General features: G+C 44.0%; 1 protein-coding gene across 1 annotated transcript in view; it reads left to right on the forward strand.

The window, feature by feature from the left end:
• Positions 1 to 18,140, forward strand: part of LOC129855159 (RNA polymerase II elongation factor ELL-like) — a 48,002-nt gene that overhangs the window by 23,785 nt on the left and 6,077 nt on the right. Inside the window, exons 3-6 of the mRNA XM_055922533.1 lie at positions 2,353 to 2,474; positions 3,539 to 3,702; positions 4,863 to 5,113; positions 12,775 to 12,899. Of these exons, the coding sequence (XP_055778508.1) occupies positions 2,353 to 2,474; positions 3,539 to 3,702; positions 4,863 to 5,113; positions 12,775 to 12,899 (662 nt within the window). The remainder of the gene's footprint in view (positions 1 to 2,352; positions 2,475 to 3,538; positions 3,703 to 4,862; positions 5,114 to 12,774; positions 12,900 to 18,140) is intronic.

The raw sequence follows: 18,140 nt of genomic DNA on the forward strand, positions 1-18,140 counted from the left end.
GATGTCGTACCCACAACAACTATTAAAACATTCCTAAACCAGAAAACGTGGATTGATGGCAGCATTCGCGCGAAACTGAAAGCACGAACCACTGCTTTTAACCAGGGCAAGGTGCCCGGAAACATGACCGAATACAAACAGTGTAGCTATTCCCTCCGCAAGGCAATCAAACAAGCTGAGCGTCAGTATAGAGACAAAGTAGAGTTGCAATTCAACGGCTCAGACACGAGGTATGTGGCAGGGTCTACAGTCAATCACTGATTACAAAAAAAAAACAGCCCCGTTGTGGACCAGGATGTCTTGCTCCCAGACAGACTAAATAACTTCTTTGCTCGCTTTGAGGACAATACAGTGCCACTGACACGGCCCGCTACCAAAACCTGCGGACTCTCCTTCACTGCAGCCGACGTGAGTAAAACATTTTAACCCTCGCAAGGCTGCAGACCCAGACGGCATCCCCAGCCGCGTCCTCAGAGCATGCGCAGACCAGCTGGTTGGTGTGTTTACGGACATATTCAATCAATCCTTATCCCAGTCTGCTGTTCCCACATGCTTCAAGAGGGCCACCATTGTTCCTGTTCCCAAGAAAGCTAAGGTAACTGAGCTAAATGACTACCGCCCCGTAGCACTCAATTCCGTCATCATGAAGACCTTTGAGAGACTAGTCAAGGACCATATCACCTCCACCCTACCTGACACCCTAGACCCACTCCAATTTGCTTACCGCCCCAATAGATCCACAGACGACGCAATCGCAACCACACCGCACACTGCCCTAACCCATCTGGACAAGAGGAATACCTATGTGAGAATCCTGTATTTCGACTACAGCTCAGCATTTAACACCATAGTACCCTCCAAACTCGTCATCAAGCTCGAGACCCTGGGTCTCGACCCCGCCCTGTGCAACTGGGTCCTGGACTTCCTGACGGGCTGCCCCCAGGTGGTGAGGGTAGGTAACAACATCTCCACACCGCTGATCCTCAACACTGGGGCCCCACAAGGGTGCGTTCTCAGCCCTCTCCTGTACTCCCTGTTTACCCACGACTGCGTGGCCATGCACGCCTCCAACACAATCATCAAGTTTGCGGACGACACTACAGTGGTAGGCTTGATTACCAACAACGACGAGACGGCCTACAGGGAGGTGGTGAGGGCCCTCGGACTGTGGTGTCAGGAAAATAACCTCACACTCAACGTCAACAAAACAAAGGAGATGATTGTGGATTTCAGGAAACAGCAGAGGGAGCACCCCCCTATCCACATCGATGGGACAGTAGTAGAGAGGGTACTAAGTTTTAAGTTCCTCGGCGTACACATCACGGACAAACTGAATTGGTCCACCCATACAGACAGCGTTGTGAAGAAGGCGCAGCAGCGCCTCTTCAACCTCGGGAGGCTGAAGAATTTCGGCTTGTCACCAAAAGCACCCACAAACTTCTACAGATGCACAATCGAGAGCATCCTGTCGGGCTGTATCACCGCCTGGTACGGCAACTGCTTCGCCCACAACCGTAAGGCTCTCCAGAGGGTAGTGAGGTCTGCACAACGCATCACTGGGGGCAAACTACCTGCCCTCCAAGACACCTACACCACCCGATGTTACAGAAAGGCCATAAAGATCATCAAGGACAACAACCACCCGAGCCACTGCCTGTTCACCCCTCTATTATCCAGAAGGCGAGGTCAGTACAGGTGCATCAAGCAGGGACCGAGAGACTGAAAAACAGCTTCTATCTCAAGGCCATCAGACTGATAAACAGCCACCACTAACATCGAGTGGCTGCTGCCAACATCCTGACTCAACTCCAGCTCACTTTAATAATGGAATTGATGGAAATTGATCAAAAATGTATCACTAGCCACTTTAAACTATGCACTTTAGTTTACATACCCTACATTACTCATCTCATATGTATATACTGTACTCGATACCATCTACTGCATCTTGCCTATGCCTTTCTGTACCATCACTCATTCATATATCTTTATGTACATATTCTTTATCCCTTTACACTTGTGTGTGTATAAGGTAGTAGTTGTGGAATTGTTAGGTTAGATAACTCGTTGGTTATTACTGCATTGTCGGAACTAGAAGCACAAGCATTTCGCTACACTCGCATTAACATGTTCTTACCATGTGTATGTGACAGATAAAATTTGATTTGGGTTGTGTGTGAGTGAGACGTTCAGCAAACAACACTGTTAGATTTGTTTTCTAAATCTGTGACATCAGCTGCTGGATGTATTGGATGGAACAGATTATGGATGACCTTTCCTATATTGATCATTTAAACGCACTCTCTGGAAGAATGTCTGCCATTGATTTATAATTTTCTCCTCCGTCCACAGAAAATCTCAATACCACGGTCGGAAAATCCGAATGAGCTGCGGACGTTTACTTTCTACTTGTCCAATGTTGGTAGAGACAACCCACAGGGAAGTTTCGACTGCATTCAGCAGTACATCACCAGGTGAGTGAGCACAGAGACGCTGGCCTCATCCTCTTTGACATATGAGACATTCATCACTCATATACACGCATAATAAGCATTGATGCATGCAAACACAGTTGACACTTATTTCATATGAATTATTTTTTGGAATGAAGCTACCATGACTCCACTCTGTCAGTAGGTTTGAAAAAGTCTATTTGGACAGGCTAAATTGAGTGACTGTTTGCATACGGAGGAGTTTGTTAACATGGTTAAGAGCTAAACTGGATTAGGAGAGTTCTGAAAAATGTTTGGAGGAGAACTTCCTGATCACAGGCTTTGGTGCAGAGTGAGTGCCATCTGCTCTCAAGTGTGCTTTCTGTCCTATTTGCCTCCCAGTCTGATCAAAGACAAATGTTGAGCAAATTAATTGAATTGGGCCAGATGTCTGCGTATTGAGGTGGAAGGCGAGGAACTGAGTCCCGGCTCTGACTGGCTAGTTTTTTAAACACCCATGTCCTCAACTATTTCTAATGAGAGACTGGGTCGGCTGGAGTTCACCCATCGACCTGGATCCTCATGAGCCTCTAATTCCGCTATAAACCCGGGGCAGAGCCACTGAGGGCTGCCAATTCCGTTATATCCCCTGCCAAACCGTCATCAACGTGAGGAGGAATCAAAGGCAGGGAAAACCAGGAAAGAATAGAATTTGATGCAACATTGGTTTGATAACTAGGGAATCCACAGTTGAATAGATAATCAAATGATGGTGCACTCAAGGCAGTGGTATGTCATGAATATTAGCACAGCAAGGTGCGTTGGGCAGCATAAGGAAAGGCTAAGACCAGAAAATTTAAAAAATTAAAAAATAAATACTGAATGGGCTTCCTCAAGTCTCTTTATTTTTTTGCAATAAAAGCACTGATTTAGTTTCTGTTTTCGTTACATGTTCCTCAAACTGTAAGCTAATGCCATTTGGATGTGTCTACACAAAGTTAAAAGTCTGTACCTTTTTTGTAGGGAAGCTAAGAGAATCTCCCCAAGCGTGGGAGTGAGTTGACCTGTTGGTCTTTGTTTCTGTGTAACCCTCTCCGTTGTCCCAGTGAAGGGAGCATTCAGCTGGACTGCCTGGGTGGGATCCAGGACAAGATCACTGTGTGTGCCACAGACGACTCCTACCAGAAGGCCAGGCAAAGCATGGCTCAGGCAGAGGAGGAGACCCGCAGCAGGGGTGCGATCGTCATCAAGCCTGGGGGGAGATACGTAGGTAAGGCCCTTCGACATTACGTTTTACACTCAGCTGTGGTAAGGGCCTTCGGTCAGAACCAGCTCAGTCAAACAGAACATAGGCTACTAATTTAAAAGGCCTATAGCCCTGTCTAGGATATATGCATACTGTATTAGAAAGAGGTTTTGCATTCCTGTTTTTGTTTTGTGACACTTTCCCTCATGTCGGTTCACATCCAGGGTGAATGCTGATGGTGAGCTGTCTCATTTTAGGGTGTGTTTGGGTCTCGCGACAGTGAGCCAGAGCAGTGGCAGGCTCATCAGCTAGGCTATAATTCAATATGGTGTTATTTCCGCATCAGTCAAGCAGCCCTTCGTCCTACTAGTGAGGCCCTGTCCGGTGGCAGTTTTAGCCTCCTATCCTAGCCGCCTCCAGTCTAGAGATTGTATTTCCACACTGAAAACACACGCGCGCACACAGAGACAAGCATGGCTGCTTCAAGTGAACATCAGACTGTGGGCTTTTTACTAGTCTCAGGAGAGCTGCATACTGAAACTGTTTCTGCTGCACATCAGTAAAGACCATAGTAGCCCTGAACAGAAACGAAGTAGAAGTGTACCTAGAACTGAAACACCATAATCTGTTATGCATTGCTGTTTTTTAAAATTAAGCTTCTAGGATATGCTGTAATTGACTTGTTGGAGAGGAAGTCAGGAACGGTGTGGTTTAATTTATTTTGAGTCCCAAGCTGTGCCTTAGTCACACTCTATCTCCGTATGACCTTAATTCTGGTGAAAATGGCTGAGCTCACTTCGTAGGGATAATTGCATGCTCATGGTTCCCTGTGTGGGGCTCAATGGGCTGGCCGGATGGTTAGGTGCTCAGAGCTTCACACAGTTACGTCTCTGACTCAAACGAACCAACTAACTGACCAGTCACCACAAACACCATCACATCACATGTTCACAGTCTGATTAATGTGGCTGTTTTGCCAGGAAGCAGCTTGTTCAACTATTTGTACTGTGGTAACTTTCTAGACAACTTAGGTTCTCATAAAGTTCACCCTGTTTGCTTTTCTCTGTTGAAGAGAACTTCAGATGGACCTAGAACTTCTCATTACAACCCCCAACCTCTCATGGTTAGATGTCACAAAGGCTCAACCTTTCTTACACACAACAATGTGGCTTTTCTTTTCTCAGGTAAGAAGGTGCAGATCCGGAAACCAGCGCCTGGCCTGTCTGACATCGCTCCGTCGCGGCGGACGTCGCGCCCTGTCATAATCTCCAGCAGCACGGGGAAGAAGAGCATGGCGCAGCAGAGGCCCATGAGGGAGCGCCTCACCCACCTGCTGGCCCTTAAGCCCTATAGGAAGCCGGAGCTCATCCTGCGCCTGCAGAAGGACGGCCTCTTGCCCTTCGACAAAGACTCTCTTGACAGCCTCCTGCAACAGGTTAGTCAAGTCAGTCACACTCATAGGCAGGAGCTTTCTATACATTTTTTAATGGTTGCCAAGGGGGGACCAAGGACCAGTCATGGGTGGCCATGGGGTATCACAAATATCTCTGAAAATTGATGCATTGTGTTAATTTGTATCTGCCCTAATTTATTAAAATAAATTCATTTGAAAATTTACTTAATGAAAATATTCAAGTTAGTTCAGTGGTTTCTTCCCCCTTCCAAGAAATTTTGTGAAAGCTGCTTTTCTATACAGTTTTAAAGCTAGTCACTGCAATTGAAACAATAAAAAAATGGGCTCCCCGCCTTAGGTTTGCTAAAATGCTGATCGATGCGCCTGGAGAAATGTAAACATTCAAATTCATAGACAGAGCTATGGATGCAAGGACGGACCTTTCATGAAATCAACATTATAGTTTTAACCATGTTTTGGGGCTATACGGTGTTTGTTTACATTTACATTGTTTATTAACATTGTCGTAAAATAATCTTATATTTTGGGTTCTGATGGGATACGACAGTTGAACTAAGCTCATATTCATCAAGAATCAAGGGGTGTATCTGTAATTCATTTATACTTAAAAAAAAAGAGATGTAGCAACTAAGGATTGCAGCTTTAAAATGTGATTTGGAGAACAGCAAAAGTTATTCCAGACATTATCACCTTGGCTGCTGTAGCTTCATTCAACTCAGTCGATAAGGCATGCATAACATTTTAGGACAAACGCATGCCACACAGCAATTAGCTGCTTCACACTAGCTGAGCGCTGGGATTAAAAACAATCATTTAGTTTCCTGTCAAGTCAAACAGCAGTTAGCTATCCTTCTTCAACCTCGCACTATTCAAGTTTCAGTTAATGCAGCTGCACTCTCCATGGCCCTAAAGCCAGCCAGACAATCCAACAGCCTTCGCACCTGCTCCAAGGCATCCGCATGTTCCTAAACAATGTTCCTGCACGCAGATCCCTCGGGACTGCCGCACAGAAGAAATTCCAGCCTGAGCAGAGAAGCATGAGATTGAACTTCAAACACTTGTCCCTGTTAACAGTACTATCAACGTTTCCCTCTACTGTGGGAATTGTAATCGAATCAACTTCATATTATCCACTTTCAATGCAACATACCATGCTAAGATTATTTAATGAGAATGCGACTATCTTAAATAAGCACAAGAATTGCACAGTCTGGAATGATCTAGTCATTAACGTAGCAAAATGATATTGTGATCTTTGGAGTAACATTGTAGTGGTCTACCCAAATATCACCCAACCTTAATGCAAAACTAACTATGCAGGAGATTTTGCAGAGCGTGTCGGAGTAGGATTCTATTGCATTGACAGGCACGAGCAGTCAGGAGTAGATGCACTTGTTTTGAGATCAAAACAAAGGCTCCATGTAGCCATGTGTGCATATTCTTTGCTCGTTGGTGAGTTATTATGCCAGTTATAGCTCATTTCTGGTCACAATGGGGGAGTGGTTGGTTCCTACAAGAGCACAAAACGTGTACATTTCTAGACATCTTTGAAAAGCAAGTCAAGAGCTTATTAAAAGGGCATTGTTGTATTTCTAGACAGGCTTGAATAAACTAAGTAGCCAATACGCAGAGTAGCATACATTTGTCATACCATCATCATAATCATCACTATAGAGTATGTGAATAACGCATTTTATTTGGTTGTGGTTTCTTGCATTAAACACAATACAACATTTTCAGTCACCACCTTGTCTGAAGGACAGGTGGATAGACAGGTTCATGTTTTTTGAAAAGTCTCATGGAATCTAGGCCTTCATTGAACACCACACATTGGCTGATAATGTATGCTGAAGGATAGAACGGCTACTTCCATGTTAAAATGTTATGGGATGGGTTTTCTGCTTTGTTTTTTATGGTAGGCCACTCTGGTAGGCCTACATTATCAAAGCCACAGTAGTCTACTTGGCCACTGTTAAAATTAAGGCTGACCCCGTTTAGTCGATTGTTTGGTCGATAGGCTGTTGGTCGACCGAGATTTCTTTAGTCGAGCAAGTTGCATTTATTTTTATTTTTATAATCATTGTGTACAAGAGACCTGTCTGATTGGCACCTGTTTGAGTGGACTGGTCCATTGTGGAGGCTGTGGGGATGGCACAGTCCATCACTCTAAGACATGTGCTACTAAAATAGTAAACTGAGCAAAAACTTACTTACTGTAAGTAACTTACTGTCACCTGCTATTTGTATGAACATAACAAGATTCAACAACTGAGACCATAAACTGAACAAGTTCCACAGATGTGACTAACAAATGGAATAATGTGTCCCTGAACAAAGGGGGGGGGGGGTGGTAAAAATCAAAAGTATCGGTCAGTATCTGGTGTGGCCACCAGCTGCATTAAGTACTGCAGTGCATCTCCTCCTCATGGACTGCACCAGATTTGCCAGTTCTTGCTATGAGATGTTACCCCACTCTTCCACCAAGGCACCTGCAAGTTCCTGGACATTTCTGGGGGGAATGGCCCTAGCCCTCACCCTCCGATCCAACAGGTCCCAGACGTGCTCAGGTCTCAGACGTGGGATTGAGATCCGTGCTCTTCGCTGGCCATGGCAGAACACTGACATTCCTGTCTTGCAGGAAATCACGCACAGAACGAGCAGTATGGCTGGTGGCATTGTCATGCTGGAGGGCCATATTAGGATGAGCCTGCAGCAAGGGTACCACATGAGGGAGGAGGATGTCTTACCTGTAACGCACAGCATTGAGATTGCCTGCAATGACAACAAGCTCAGTCCGATGATGCTGTGATACACCGCCCCAGACCATGACGGACCTTCCACCTCCAAATCGATCCCGCTCCAGAGTACGGGCCTCAGTGTAACGCTCATTCCTTCGACGATGAACGCAAATCCGACCATCACCCCTGGTGAAAAACAACGGCGACTCATCAGTGAAGAGCACTTTCTGACAATCCTGTCTGGTCCAGCGACGGTGGGTTTGTGCCCATAGATGACATTGTTTTCGGTGATGTCTGGTGAGGACCTGCCTTACAACAGGCCTACAAGCCCTCAGTCCAGCCTCTCTCAGCCGATTGCGGACAGTCTGAGCACTGAGGGAGGGATTGTGCGTTCCTGGTGTAACTCGGGCAGTTCTTGCCATCCTGTACCTGTCCCACAGGTGTGATGTTCAGATGTACCGATCCTGTGCAGGTGTTACACGTGGTCTGCCACTGCGAGGACGATCAGCTGTCCTTCCTGTCTCCCTGTAGCGCTGTCTTAGGCGTCTCACAGTACGGACATTGCAATTTATTGCCCTGGGCACATCTGCAGTCCTGAGGCATGCTGCAAGGAGGCATATGGCACATTCACGCAGATGAGCAGGGACTCTGGGTATCTTTCTTTCTTGGTGTTTTTCAGAGTCAGTAGAAAGGCCTCTTTAGTGTCCTAAGTTTTCATAATTGTGACCTTAATTGCCTACAGTCTAAGCTGTTAGTGTGTTAACGACCGTTCCACAGGTGCATGTTAATTCATTGTTTATGGGTCATTGAACAAGCATGGGAAACAGTTTAAACCCTTTACAATGAAGATCTGTGAAATTATTTGGATTTTTACGAATTATCTTTGAAAAACAGGGTCCTGAAAAAGGAACGTTTCTTTTTTGCTGAGTTTTATATGGTTATATGTAAGAACAATGGCGCAACAAATAAGATGTGTTTTCTCCCGCGTTGGATAGTGATTCTGAAAACATCAGTGCGCTGTTGAATTGGCGCCTTTCCCTACACCATGTTGCTATGTGCATAATAACAAAAGTATCCAGCATATTGGTATTGAGAACAATGCGCCAGAGGCGGCAGCGGAGTTATAGAGATGAGACAACCGCACTTGCCTTAATTGTCTAAGAAAAGTGAGGAGAGGAAACTCCAACTTAATTAGGTCTTTAATCAATAGCCTAACTGTTAAATGTGCCTGGCTTTATAAATCATCCTTATCTACTAAAATAAGACAGATCCTGCTTCTGTTTCTTGTTTGTGTTTAATAGCCTACTGACTCTGAACACCAAGCCTCAGGCATCCACAAATGAGTCTGTTTTTAATCTTTGCTATGCTGTAATAAAGGCTTTACACTTTTTTTCTCGTTAGACCAGCCTCTCTGGTATTATTTATAATTAAATTAGTGTTTACACTGTATATAATAATTAACCTTGATCTCCTTATTGTTATTGCGAATGATAATTCATTTCATTATCATTAATAGGCTTAGTATAGCAGCCTTAAATATATACACTGCTCAAAAAAAAGGGAACACTAAAATAACACATCCTAGATCTGAATGAATGAAATAATCTTATTAAATACTTTTTTCTTTACATAGTTGAATGTGCTGACAACAAAATCACACAAATTATCAATGGAAATCAAATGGATCAACCCATGGAGGTCTGGATTTGGAGTCACACTCAAAATTGAAGTGGAAAACCACACTACAGGCTTATCCAACTTATGATGTAATGTCCTTAAAACAAGTCAAAATGAGGCTCAGTAGTGTGTGTGTGTGTGGCCTCCGTGCTTGTATGACCTCCCTACAAAGCCTGGGCATGCACCTGATGAGGTGGCGGATGGTCTCCTGAGGGATCTCCTCCCAGACCTGGACTAAAGCATCCGCCAACTCCTGGACAGTCTGTGGTGCAACGTGGCGTTGGTGGATGGAGTGAGACATGATGTCCCAGATGTGCTCAATTGGATCCAGGTCTGGGGAACGGGCGGGCCAGTCCATAGCATCAATGCCTTCCTCTTGCAGGAACTGCTGACACACTCCAGCCACATGAGGTCTAGCATTGTCTTCCATTAGGAGGAACCCAGGGCCAACCGCACCAGCATATGGTCTCACAAGGGGTCTGAGGATCTCATCTCGGTACCTAATGGCCGTCAGGCTACCTCTGGCGAGCACATGGAGGGCTGTGCGGCCCCCCAAAGAAATGCCACCCCACACCATGACTGACCCACCGCCAAACCGGTCACGTTTGAGGATGTTGCAGGCAGCAGAACGTTCTCCACGGCGTCTCCAGACTCTGTCACGTCTGTCACATGTGCTCAGTGTGAACCTGCTTTCATCTGTGAAGAGCACAGGGCGCCAGTGGCGAATTTGCCAATCTTGGTGTTCTCTGGCAAATGCCAAACGTCCTGCACGGTGTTGGGCTGTAAGCACAACCCCCACCTGTGGACGTCGGGCCCTCATACCCTCATGGAGTCTGTTTTCTGACCGTTTGAGCAGACACATGCACATTTGTGGCCTGCTGGAGGTCATTTTGCAGGGCTCTGGCAGTGCTCCTCCTGCTCCTCCTTGCACAAAGGCGGAGGTAGTTGTCCTGCTGCTGGGTTGTTGCCCTCCTACGGCCTCCTCCACGTCTCCTGATGTACTGGCCTGTCTCCTGGTAGCGCCTCCATGCTCTGGACACTACGCTGACAGACACAGCAAACCTTTTTGCCACAGCTCGCATTGGTGTGCCATCCTGGATGAACTGCACTACCTGAGCCACTTGTGTGGGTTGTAGACTACGTCTCATGCTACCACTAGAGTGAGAGCACCGCCAGCATTCAAAAGTGACCAAAACATCAGCCAGGAAGCATAGGAACTGAGAAATGGTGTGTGGTCACCACCTGCAGAACCATTCCTTTTTTGGGGGTGTCTTACTAATTGCCTATAATTTCCACCTTTTGTCTATTCCATTTGCACAACAGCATGTGAAATGTATTGTCAATCGGTGTTGCTTCCTAAGTGGACAGTTTGATTTCACAGAAGTGTGATTGACTTGGAGTTACATTGTTGTTTAAGTGTTCCCTTTATTTACTGGGCAAGTCAATTTAGTACTAAGTCTTATTTACAATTGACTGCTTACCTCGGCAAAACCCGGACGGCGCTTGGCCAATTGTGCGCCGCCCTATGGGACTCCCAATCACGGCCGGATGTGATGCAGCCTGGATTCGAACCAGGTATTGCACTGAGATGCAGTGCCTTAGGCCGCTTGGGAGCCCCCAGCCTTCTATAACCACCATCAAGCTGTAGGCCTAAGAGCGCATCCTGTTAAGTCTTAATACCGTAACTTACTTAGGTCTATATTTCAATACTTATATAGGCTACTGTATCAATCATTCATTTTTAGTTCGTCATAACACCGCATACGAGTCATTTGTGATTTGAAATGCAATCAAGCATTTGTTTTATAAATTACAAAGCAAAGCGACCATTGAATATTAAATAAGCCTAAACCGTTTTATTTCAGAAATTTCATTCACAAATGAATGACTGTTTTTAGTCTTTGCTGCAATAAAGGCTTTACATTTTTTAGATTTAAATTTTTACAACAGCCTCTGGTACGCTTCATTTTTTTTTTTTTTTTTTTTTACATTGTTACCAATCGCTCAGAAAAGTTGTATTGTAATCTAACAGCACCTGTTTGGCACACCTGATATGGATGCAGCTCCTTTTTCTTGATCAGTATTTTCCACAAGTCAATTGTTTTCCACACATCTGACTTCCCCTTTACCTCCTGAGCAACCAGTAAACATTCCCCCGTTTCATTTTTTTTTCTCAAGTCCTATGCATTAATTTTGCTGTTTTGTGTTCGGAGTTTGTTATAATCGATTTATTTTTGTGATTATGATATGCTATAGGCCTAGGTCAGGCCCTATTGGTCATCTGCATACATCACGTAAAGAGAGCAAGGGTTGAAGGAATAGGGATTGTTTTACAGAAATCCCTAATTCGTTTAGGTAACAACTTTTCAGTCAGAAATGGCTGTAATTATGATGCAGCTTCAGCAACACGGACAGCACGATACACACTGATGTTCTGTGGTGGTCGCTGCAGCAGGGAAGAGAGACAACGGATGCTCGTCAGTGCGGTCGGACTAATTCTAGTAAATTTTATGTCTTAATTATTTAATCGAACAGTTCGCATAAAACATCATACAAGCTCAGTGCATATAGTTAATTTGATTAAAACACATAGGATGTCTATATATGGAAAAATACACGTTTGAACATTTCGACCAATCGATTGACTCTTGGTCGACCAAGATTATTTTTAGTCGGGACAACCCTAGTTTTAATTTAAAGCGGGTACAGCCTCTGTGCTCACAACGAACGCACCCTGGAAGTTGCACTGACTTTTCAAAACATTCAAGTTTGTGCTCAGCAGACCTGAAATTTGCTTGGTGCTGGAATTCGAGGGAAAGCCAGCCCACTAAACTGCCAGAACAAACGCACTGTATTTTCGCTCTGGCCACCCTTAGTGCCCCCCCCCCCCCCAATTCACATTGGGTCAATCATATTTCAGGCTGGTGCCACCCATCTCATAACACCCATGCTCATAAGGTAGAGTGCTTTCACAACAGGTTGGGTTTGCTGGACCTTGGCAGACCGAGGGCCCTTCTGAGCTCTGTCCCACAACTGATAAATTAGTCACAGGACCCAAGCCTTCAAGACACTTAGAGCCGGGGCTTAGCCTGTGGTTACAGGTAAGTCCTAGCCGGCCCTGAAGCCCACTGCAAACAAGTCAGTCACTGGCAGTGGTGCAGGGTATTAATGGTGCATTTCTTGAGAATAGGCTTAGGAAATGCGTTCTTCCAGAATACTGCATCATGGCATTATTGTAATGCACTGATTGCTGTCGCTTGTCTCTAGGTGGCTAACCTAAATGGGAGAGACAACACCTTCACATTGAAGGACTCTTTGTTTAAGGACATTCAGAAGGACTGGCCAGGCTACACTGAGGGAGACCAGCAACTTCTGAAGAGGATCCTTGTTCGGTATGTGCTAGATGGTGCTATATTACTATACCGCATGCCATATTAAACCAATGCTTTTCTGTGTAGCTCCACGTGTCAATAACTGCCAGCGGCATAAACCAGGAATAATGGGATCATCCCCACATTGGTTTCTGGAGTTTTTCACTTCTGCTCTGTGTGGTTTATACAAACTTCCATAGAATCCCAGGAGCTCCAAGTATGCTCAGGAATAGTAGATTCTAGTCTGAAACCAGGCACTGCTCTCTGTGTGGATCCCTGCTCTGAGTATTCCCTCTGCCCTGTTTTGTTGACAGAACTAGCTGGCTTTTTTTTCTTTGGTGGGACCCAGTGGAAAAAGCTGTTTTTTAACATCTGGGGCAGTAAGGAAATGTACATCCCAGCTAAATTTAGAACAGGCATTGCAGAGCGCTTAGCTGGGTTTACGGAGTTGACCCAAAGTTGTTGGACTCAATATAGCATGGAATATTTCACACACTCAATTATTAAATGTTTCTGTGGAAGTCATCCCAAAGCAATATATTTCAATCATATATTTTTGGGGACTGGACTTTGAGCTTGGCTAGCTTATGAGCTGACCACCCTCCCTTCCCTAAAGTTTGAACACCAGCCGTAGTCACGCAAGAGTAGTGCAGCAAAATGATCGGAAGGCCTGTGATGCAACACTGTTCCAGCACATGCTGATCCATGTGTGAGGTGGCACTGGTCCAAGGTCCAGGCCTGGGCTTGCTTGTCTTCAGTTGGGACTTGACCAGAGCACAGCAGCCAGCCTTTCCCCTAGTCTGCTCTCCCCACCCCTCTAGCGCACTCTCGCTTTTTCTCTCTCCCTCTTTCTCCTCCCTACCACTCGCTCTCTGTCGGGTGTGGTTTGGAGATTTCCCCAGTGTATCCCACTGCCCCCTACTGTCCACACTACCAACATACACAAATAACCTGTTTATGTACACATTACACACCCTTTCTATTTTTTTATGCAACTGTAACTTAGCATCTCACCCAAGGCTTTGTCAATGATCTGGTTATGATGTCTGACTTGTGTTAAACCAGGTCAGTTTTATTTGTATCTGTCTGAGACTGAATTGAGTTGAGGAAAATAACAGAATGTAGAGCAAGGCCACCATAATGCTGTCATGTGCCAATATGTCACAGGTCCATTGGAACAGGGAATAGAGTTAACCTTGGCGCGATGAATTAATACAACCACCTAGTACTAGTTTGATTGCAGACTTGTCAACTCAATGGGGCTCTACTTGTGAACATTAGAAAAGGTTTGTTTAAACGTTTTCTCCATCTCAATGATCATTTAAAACCGTCAAAGTAGTTTCTCGTGAGCACACACTATATGTTATCTGTTCCCCACCGATAACCTGGCTGATTTAGCTGTGTGCTAACCTGCATAGCTGGCTGTGATTTTATATATGATTAAAATTCCATATCATCCAATTAAACTCGATGTAGTTGGACATAATCCAACACCTGTTCCTGAAAGCGAACGGCACCTTCTGATAAAAAAAAAAAAAGAACTAGATCACATGCTTGACTGACTGGTCAAATAGCTCTGTGTAGTGCCTAGCTCCACGTAGTTGTCGCAGATTATGGAAAGGGTTTGAATCTCACATTTTCCCCCCCTTTTGAGATGTAGAATTACATTTATTGTGTTGCTGTGTTGAGAAGTGGAGCCAAAATCTTGTAAATGACTGTTACGAATACATTTAAATAGAATTCTCTTGTTGACATACAGGCTACTGGCACTGCTACCTAAATAATAATCTCTGCTATATTACATAGACATGTAGGCTACACCTTACATGTACAATATTTTATATGCCTAATTATAATACCATGAGCTATTTTGAATCGAGGACAGCAGTGAAGTGTTTTCCTTAACAAAAATGTTTGTTGAATGTTATATTGTTTTTGTGCATCTCTGATCTGTTGATTACCTGGGTCATTTAATGTTTTCATGTGTATCTGTGAGTTATTGGCATTCAAGCAGGCAGAAATCCGTCCGGCATGATGTAGCACTGTGAAGTCTTTCGCTACATTGGAAGTTAATAAGAATACGACTTTAAGATCGCGAAAACGTCTATCATACATGTCAGATTTCAATACTATCTGATGTCATAATTCTCGAATGAGCCATTGATCATATTTGAGATATTCCTACCTCAGGAAATGTGTAATTTAACAGAGGGTCTTGCAAATTTTTCCTATTTGTCTGCCCCTTTAGTCCAGGGGGGTGCATCGCATGGTGCCAAATCCTAGATAAATTATAGAAAGGAGATATTTACATTTACATTTTAGTCATTTAGCAGACGCTCTTATCCAGAGCGACTTACAGTAGAGTGCATACATTTTATTACATTTTTACATACTGAGACAAGGATATCCCTACCGGCCTAACCCGGACGACGCTATGCCAATTGTGCGTCGCCCCACGGACCTCCCGGTTGCGGCCGGCTGCGACAGTGCCTGGGCTCGAACCCAGAGACTCTGGTGGCGCAGCTAGCACTGCGATGCAGTGCCCTAGACCACTGCGCCACCCGGGACCCCATCATGGCTTGGAGCTCTGGAGCTGCCGCTGGTACAAGGCATGCTCCACCTTCAACTCCTGTAACATACATGTCAGGTCATGTTGGAAACTTAGGGGGTTTGTGTGTGTGTACCTGTGTATGTGTGTACCTGTGTGTACTTGGGGTAGGACCAGTAAGAGCCTCATGTTGACAGAGAGCCCACCTGCACTCGGGTGGCCAGGTGCCTAAACAGGAACAGGATATGACGACAAAGAGATATGGATCCAATAAATGAAGGAAAGTAATAACGCCCCACCCAGCAGATTGTCGACCAGTCGCGTTCACGTTATCATTATGGAGACACCTATTTCCAACCTTTTTTCCATAAAACATTAACGCGCTAGAACTGATGCACATAAAGAAATCAGGTAACAAAACACAGGAAAAATGACTTTAGGCGCCTAGAGCGCATTGGATATATTTGCAAAATTCTGTTCGCTCCAATGTTGACTTTTCTCATGGAAAACCATATAAAGCGAAGGGTTTTACACATGCTCAATTCTTGGATCTCGGGGGCTGCCGAAGTGAAAATTTGAAATGGAAGTTATGGAACTCCCTCGCGTGGTTCTTTTTATGGGTAGAAGTCCTCAATGAAACTGACATTAAATGTGGAGAATGATACATTTGCCTCTGGCCATCAAGTAGCCTATTAATTTATATGCCATTGTGGGTAACCATTTGATACAATAAATATGTTGAAATGACAATCTCTGAAGTCATTGCAAATCAATATGTGCCACTTGTGTAGCCTACCTGTAGCTGGCAAACCAATTTAATAAATAGCCTAACTTCAATGTTATTATGCCATTATTAAGGGACATGTTTAGTTAATTAAATTGGAATCTATCGAAGCTCTATCACAATTGCCGATCAGTTGTTAGATTGACGGTAACGGAGGTCAGATTGAGGCTACAAGTTAAAAAAAAATTAAACAACTGTTCACAAGCATATTCACTTCATATACATGAATATTTAATTCAGTGATTTAAAGTTATGACCCCATCCTCAGTAGCCTATTCCAGCATGGTTTGGGAAACACAAGCACTTCTTACCTCAATCTCCTCGCTATTCGTGTTGAATAAATCTTAATTTGAACTAAGCAAGCTGCTAAATCATTGAGTTTACATCTTGACTACATATAGTCTACAGTTGCTTAGACAATCTGAATTTAGATGTAGGCCTATAAGGCTACCTGGCTTTATCTAAGCAAACAATGGCAAAGTTGAATTACAATCAGTCTGTAGCCTATGCCTATTGAAATGACAAGTCAATCTTGCAAATGGGCTATTTTATAATGGTTTGTATTCTTAACATCTGGCAAATAACAGCACATTTGCCAGAAAATAGCCTAGCATTAATTTAGTCCAAGTGTTTCTTGCTCAGAGATAAAGATCCTCTGTCCAACTTTCATCACTCAAACTCTCCTGTCAGATTTATCTATAGTTATGCATATCCGCAAAGGAGATTTATTTACAATTATAAACCTGGTTTGAGCCCTGAATGCTTATTGGGCTGAAAGCTGTTCATATATGCATAGTCACTTGAATGTATAGTTAATGTACGTACTATCTCAATTGGGCCGACCAACCAGTGCTCCGGCACATTGGCTAACCGGGCTATCTGCATTGTGTCCCACCTGCCAACCCCTCTTTTCCGCTACTACTACTCTCTGTTCATCATATATGCATAGTCACTTTAACCATATCTACATGTACATACTACCTCAATCAGCCTGACTAACCGGTGTCTGTATGTAGCCTCCCTACTTTTATAGCCTTGCTACTGTATTTAGCCAATCTTTTTACTGTTCTATTTCTTTACCTCCTTATTGTTCACCTAATACCTTTTTTGCACTGTTCGTTAGAGCCTGTAAGTAAGCATTTCACTGTAAGGTCTACACCTGTTGTATTCAGCGCACGTGACAAATAAACTTTGATTTTATTTTAGACCATATACCACAGGAATGACAAATATACTTTTTACTGTTCCAATTACATTGGCAACCAGTTTATAATAGCAATAAGGCACCCTGGGGATTTGGGGTAGATGGCCAATATACCACGGATAACAACTGTATCCATGCACTCCGTGATGCGTCATGCTTAAGAACAGCCCATAGCCGTGGTATATTGGCCATATTTTTATTTAACCTTTATTTATTTAGGCAAGTCAGTTGAGAACAAATTCTTATTTACAATGACAGCCTACCGGGGAACAGTGGCTTACCTGCCTTGTTCAGGGGCAGAACGACAGATTTTTACTTTGTCAGCTCAGAGATTCGATCCAGCAACCTTTTGGTTACTGGCCCAACACTCTAACCACTTGGCTGCCATACCCACTTGTGTCTTATTGCTTAATCATAACCGTCAATCGAGTTAAATTGACATCAATTGATGGGAAATGATCTGGCGAGTTTAAGGTCAAATTATTCTCTTGCAACATATTCAAATTACTTCATGTCATAGCTCACAAAATTAGTTTGTTTCACAATATAATAATTACTGCATTTCTTACGTCGTTACAAGTTTCTACAATATTCTTAATTGGCTTGATAATGAAAAGGGGTTTATTGTATTAATATGGCAACTCCTTTCTTGCTGTGGGGAAAAATGGGCTAGACTTCTAAATTGATAGTGCAGTTTGTTTAGGTGAATTTACAGCGAACTAGCTA

This window comes from Salvelinus fontinalis, chromosome 5 (assembly GCF_029448725.1).
Source record: "Salvelinus fontinalis isolate EN_2023a chromosome 5, ASM2944872v1, whole genome shotgun sequence".
Lineage (NCBI taxonomy): Eukaryota > Metazoa > Chordata > Actinopteri > Salmoniformes > Salmonidae > Salvelinus > Salvelinus fontinalis.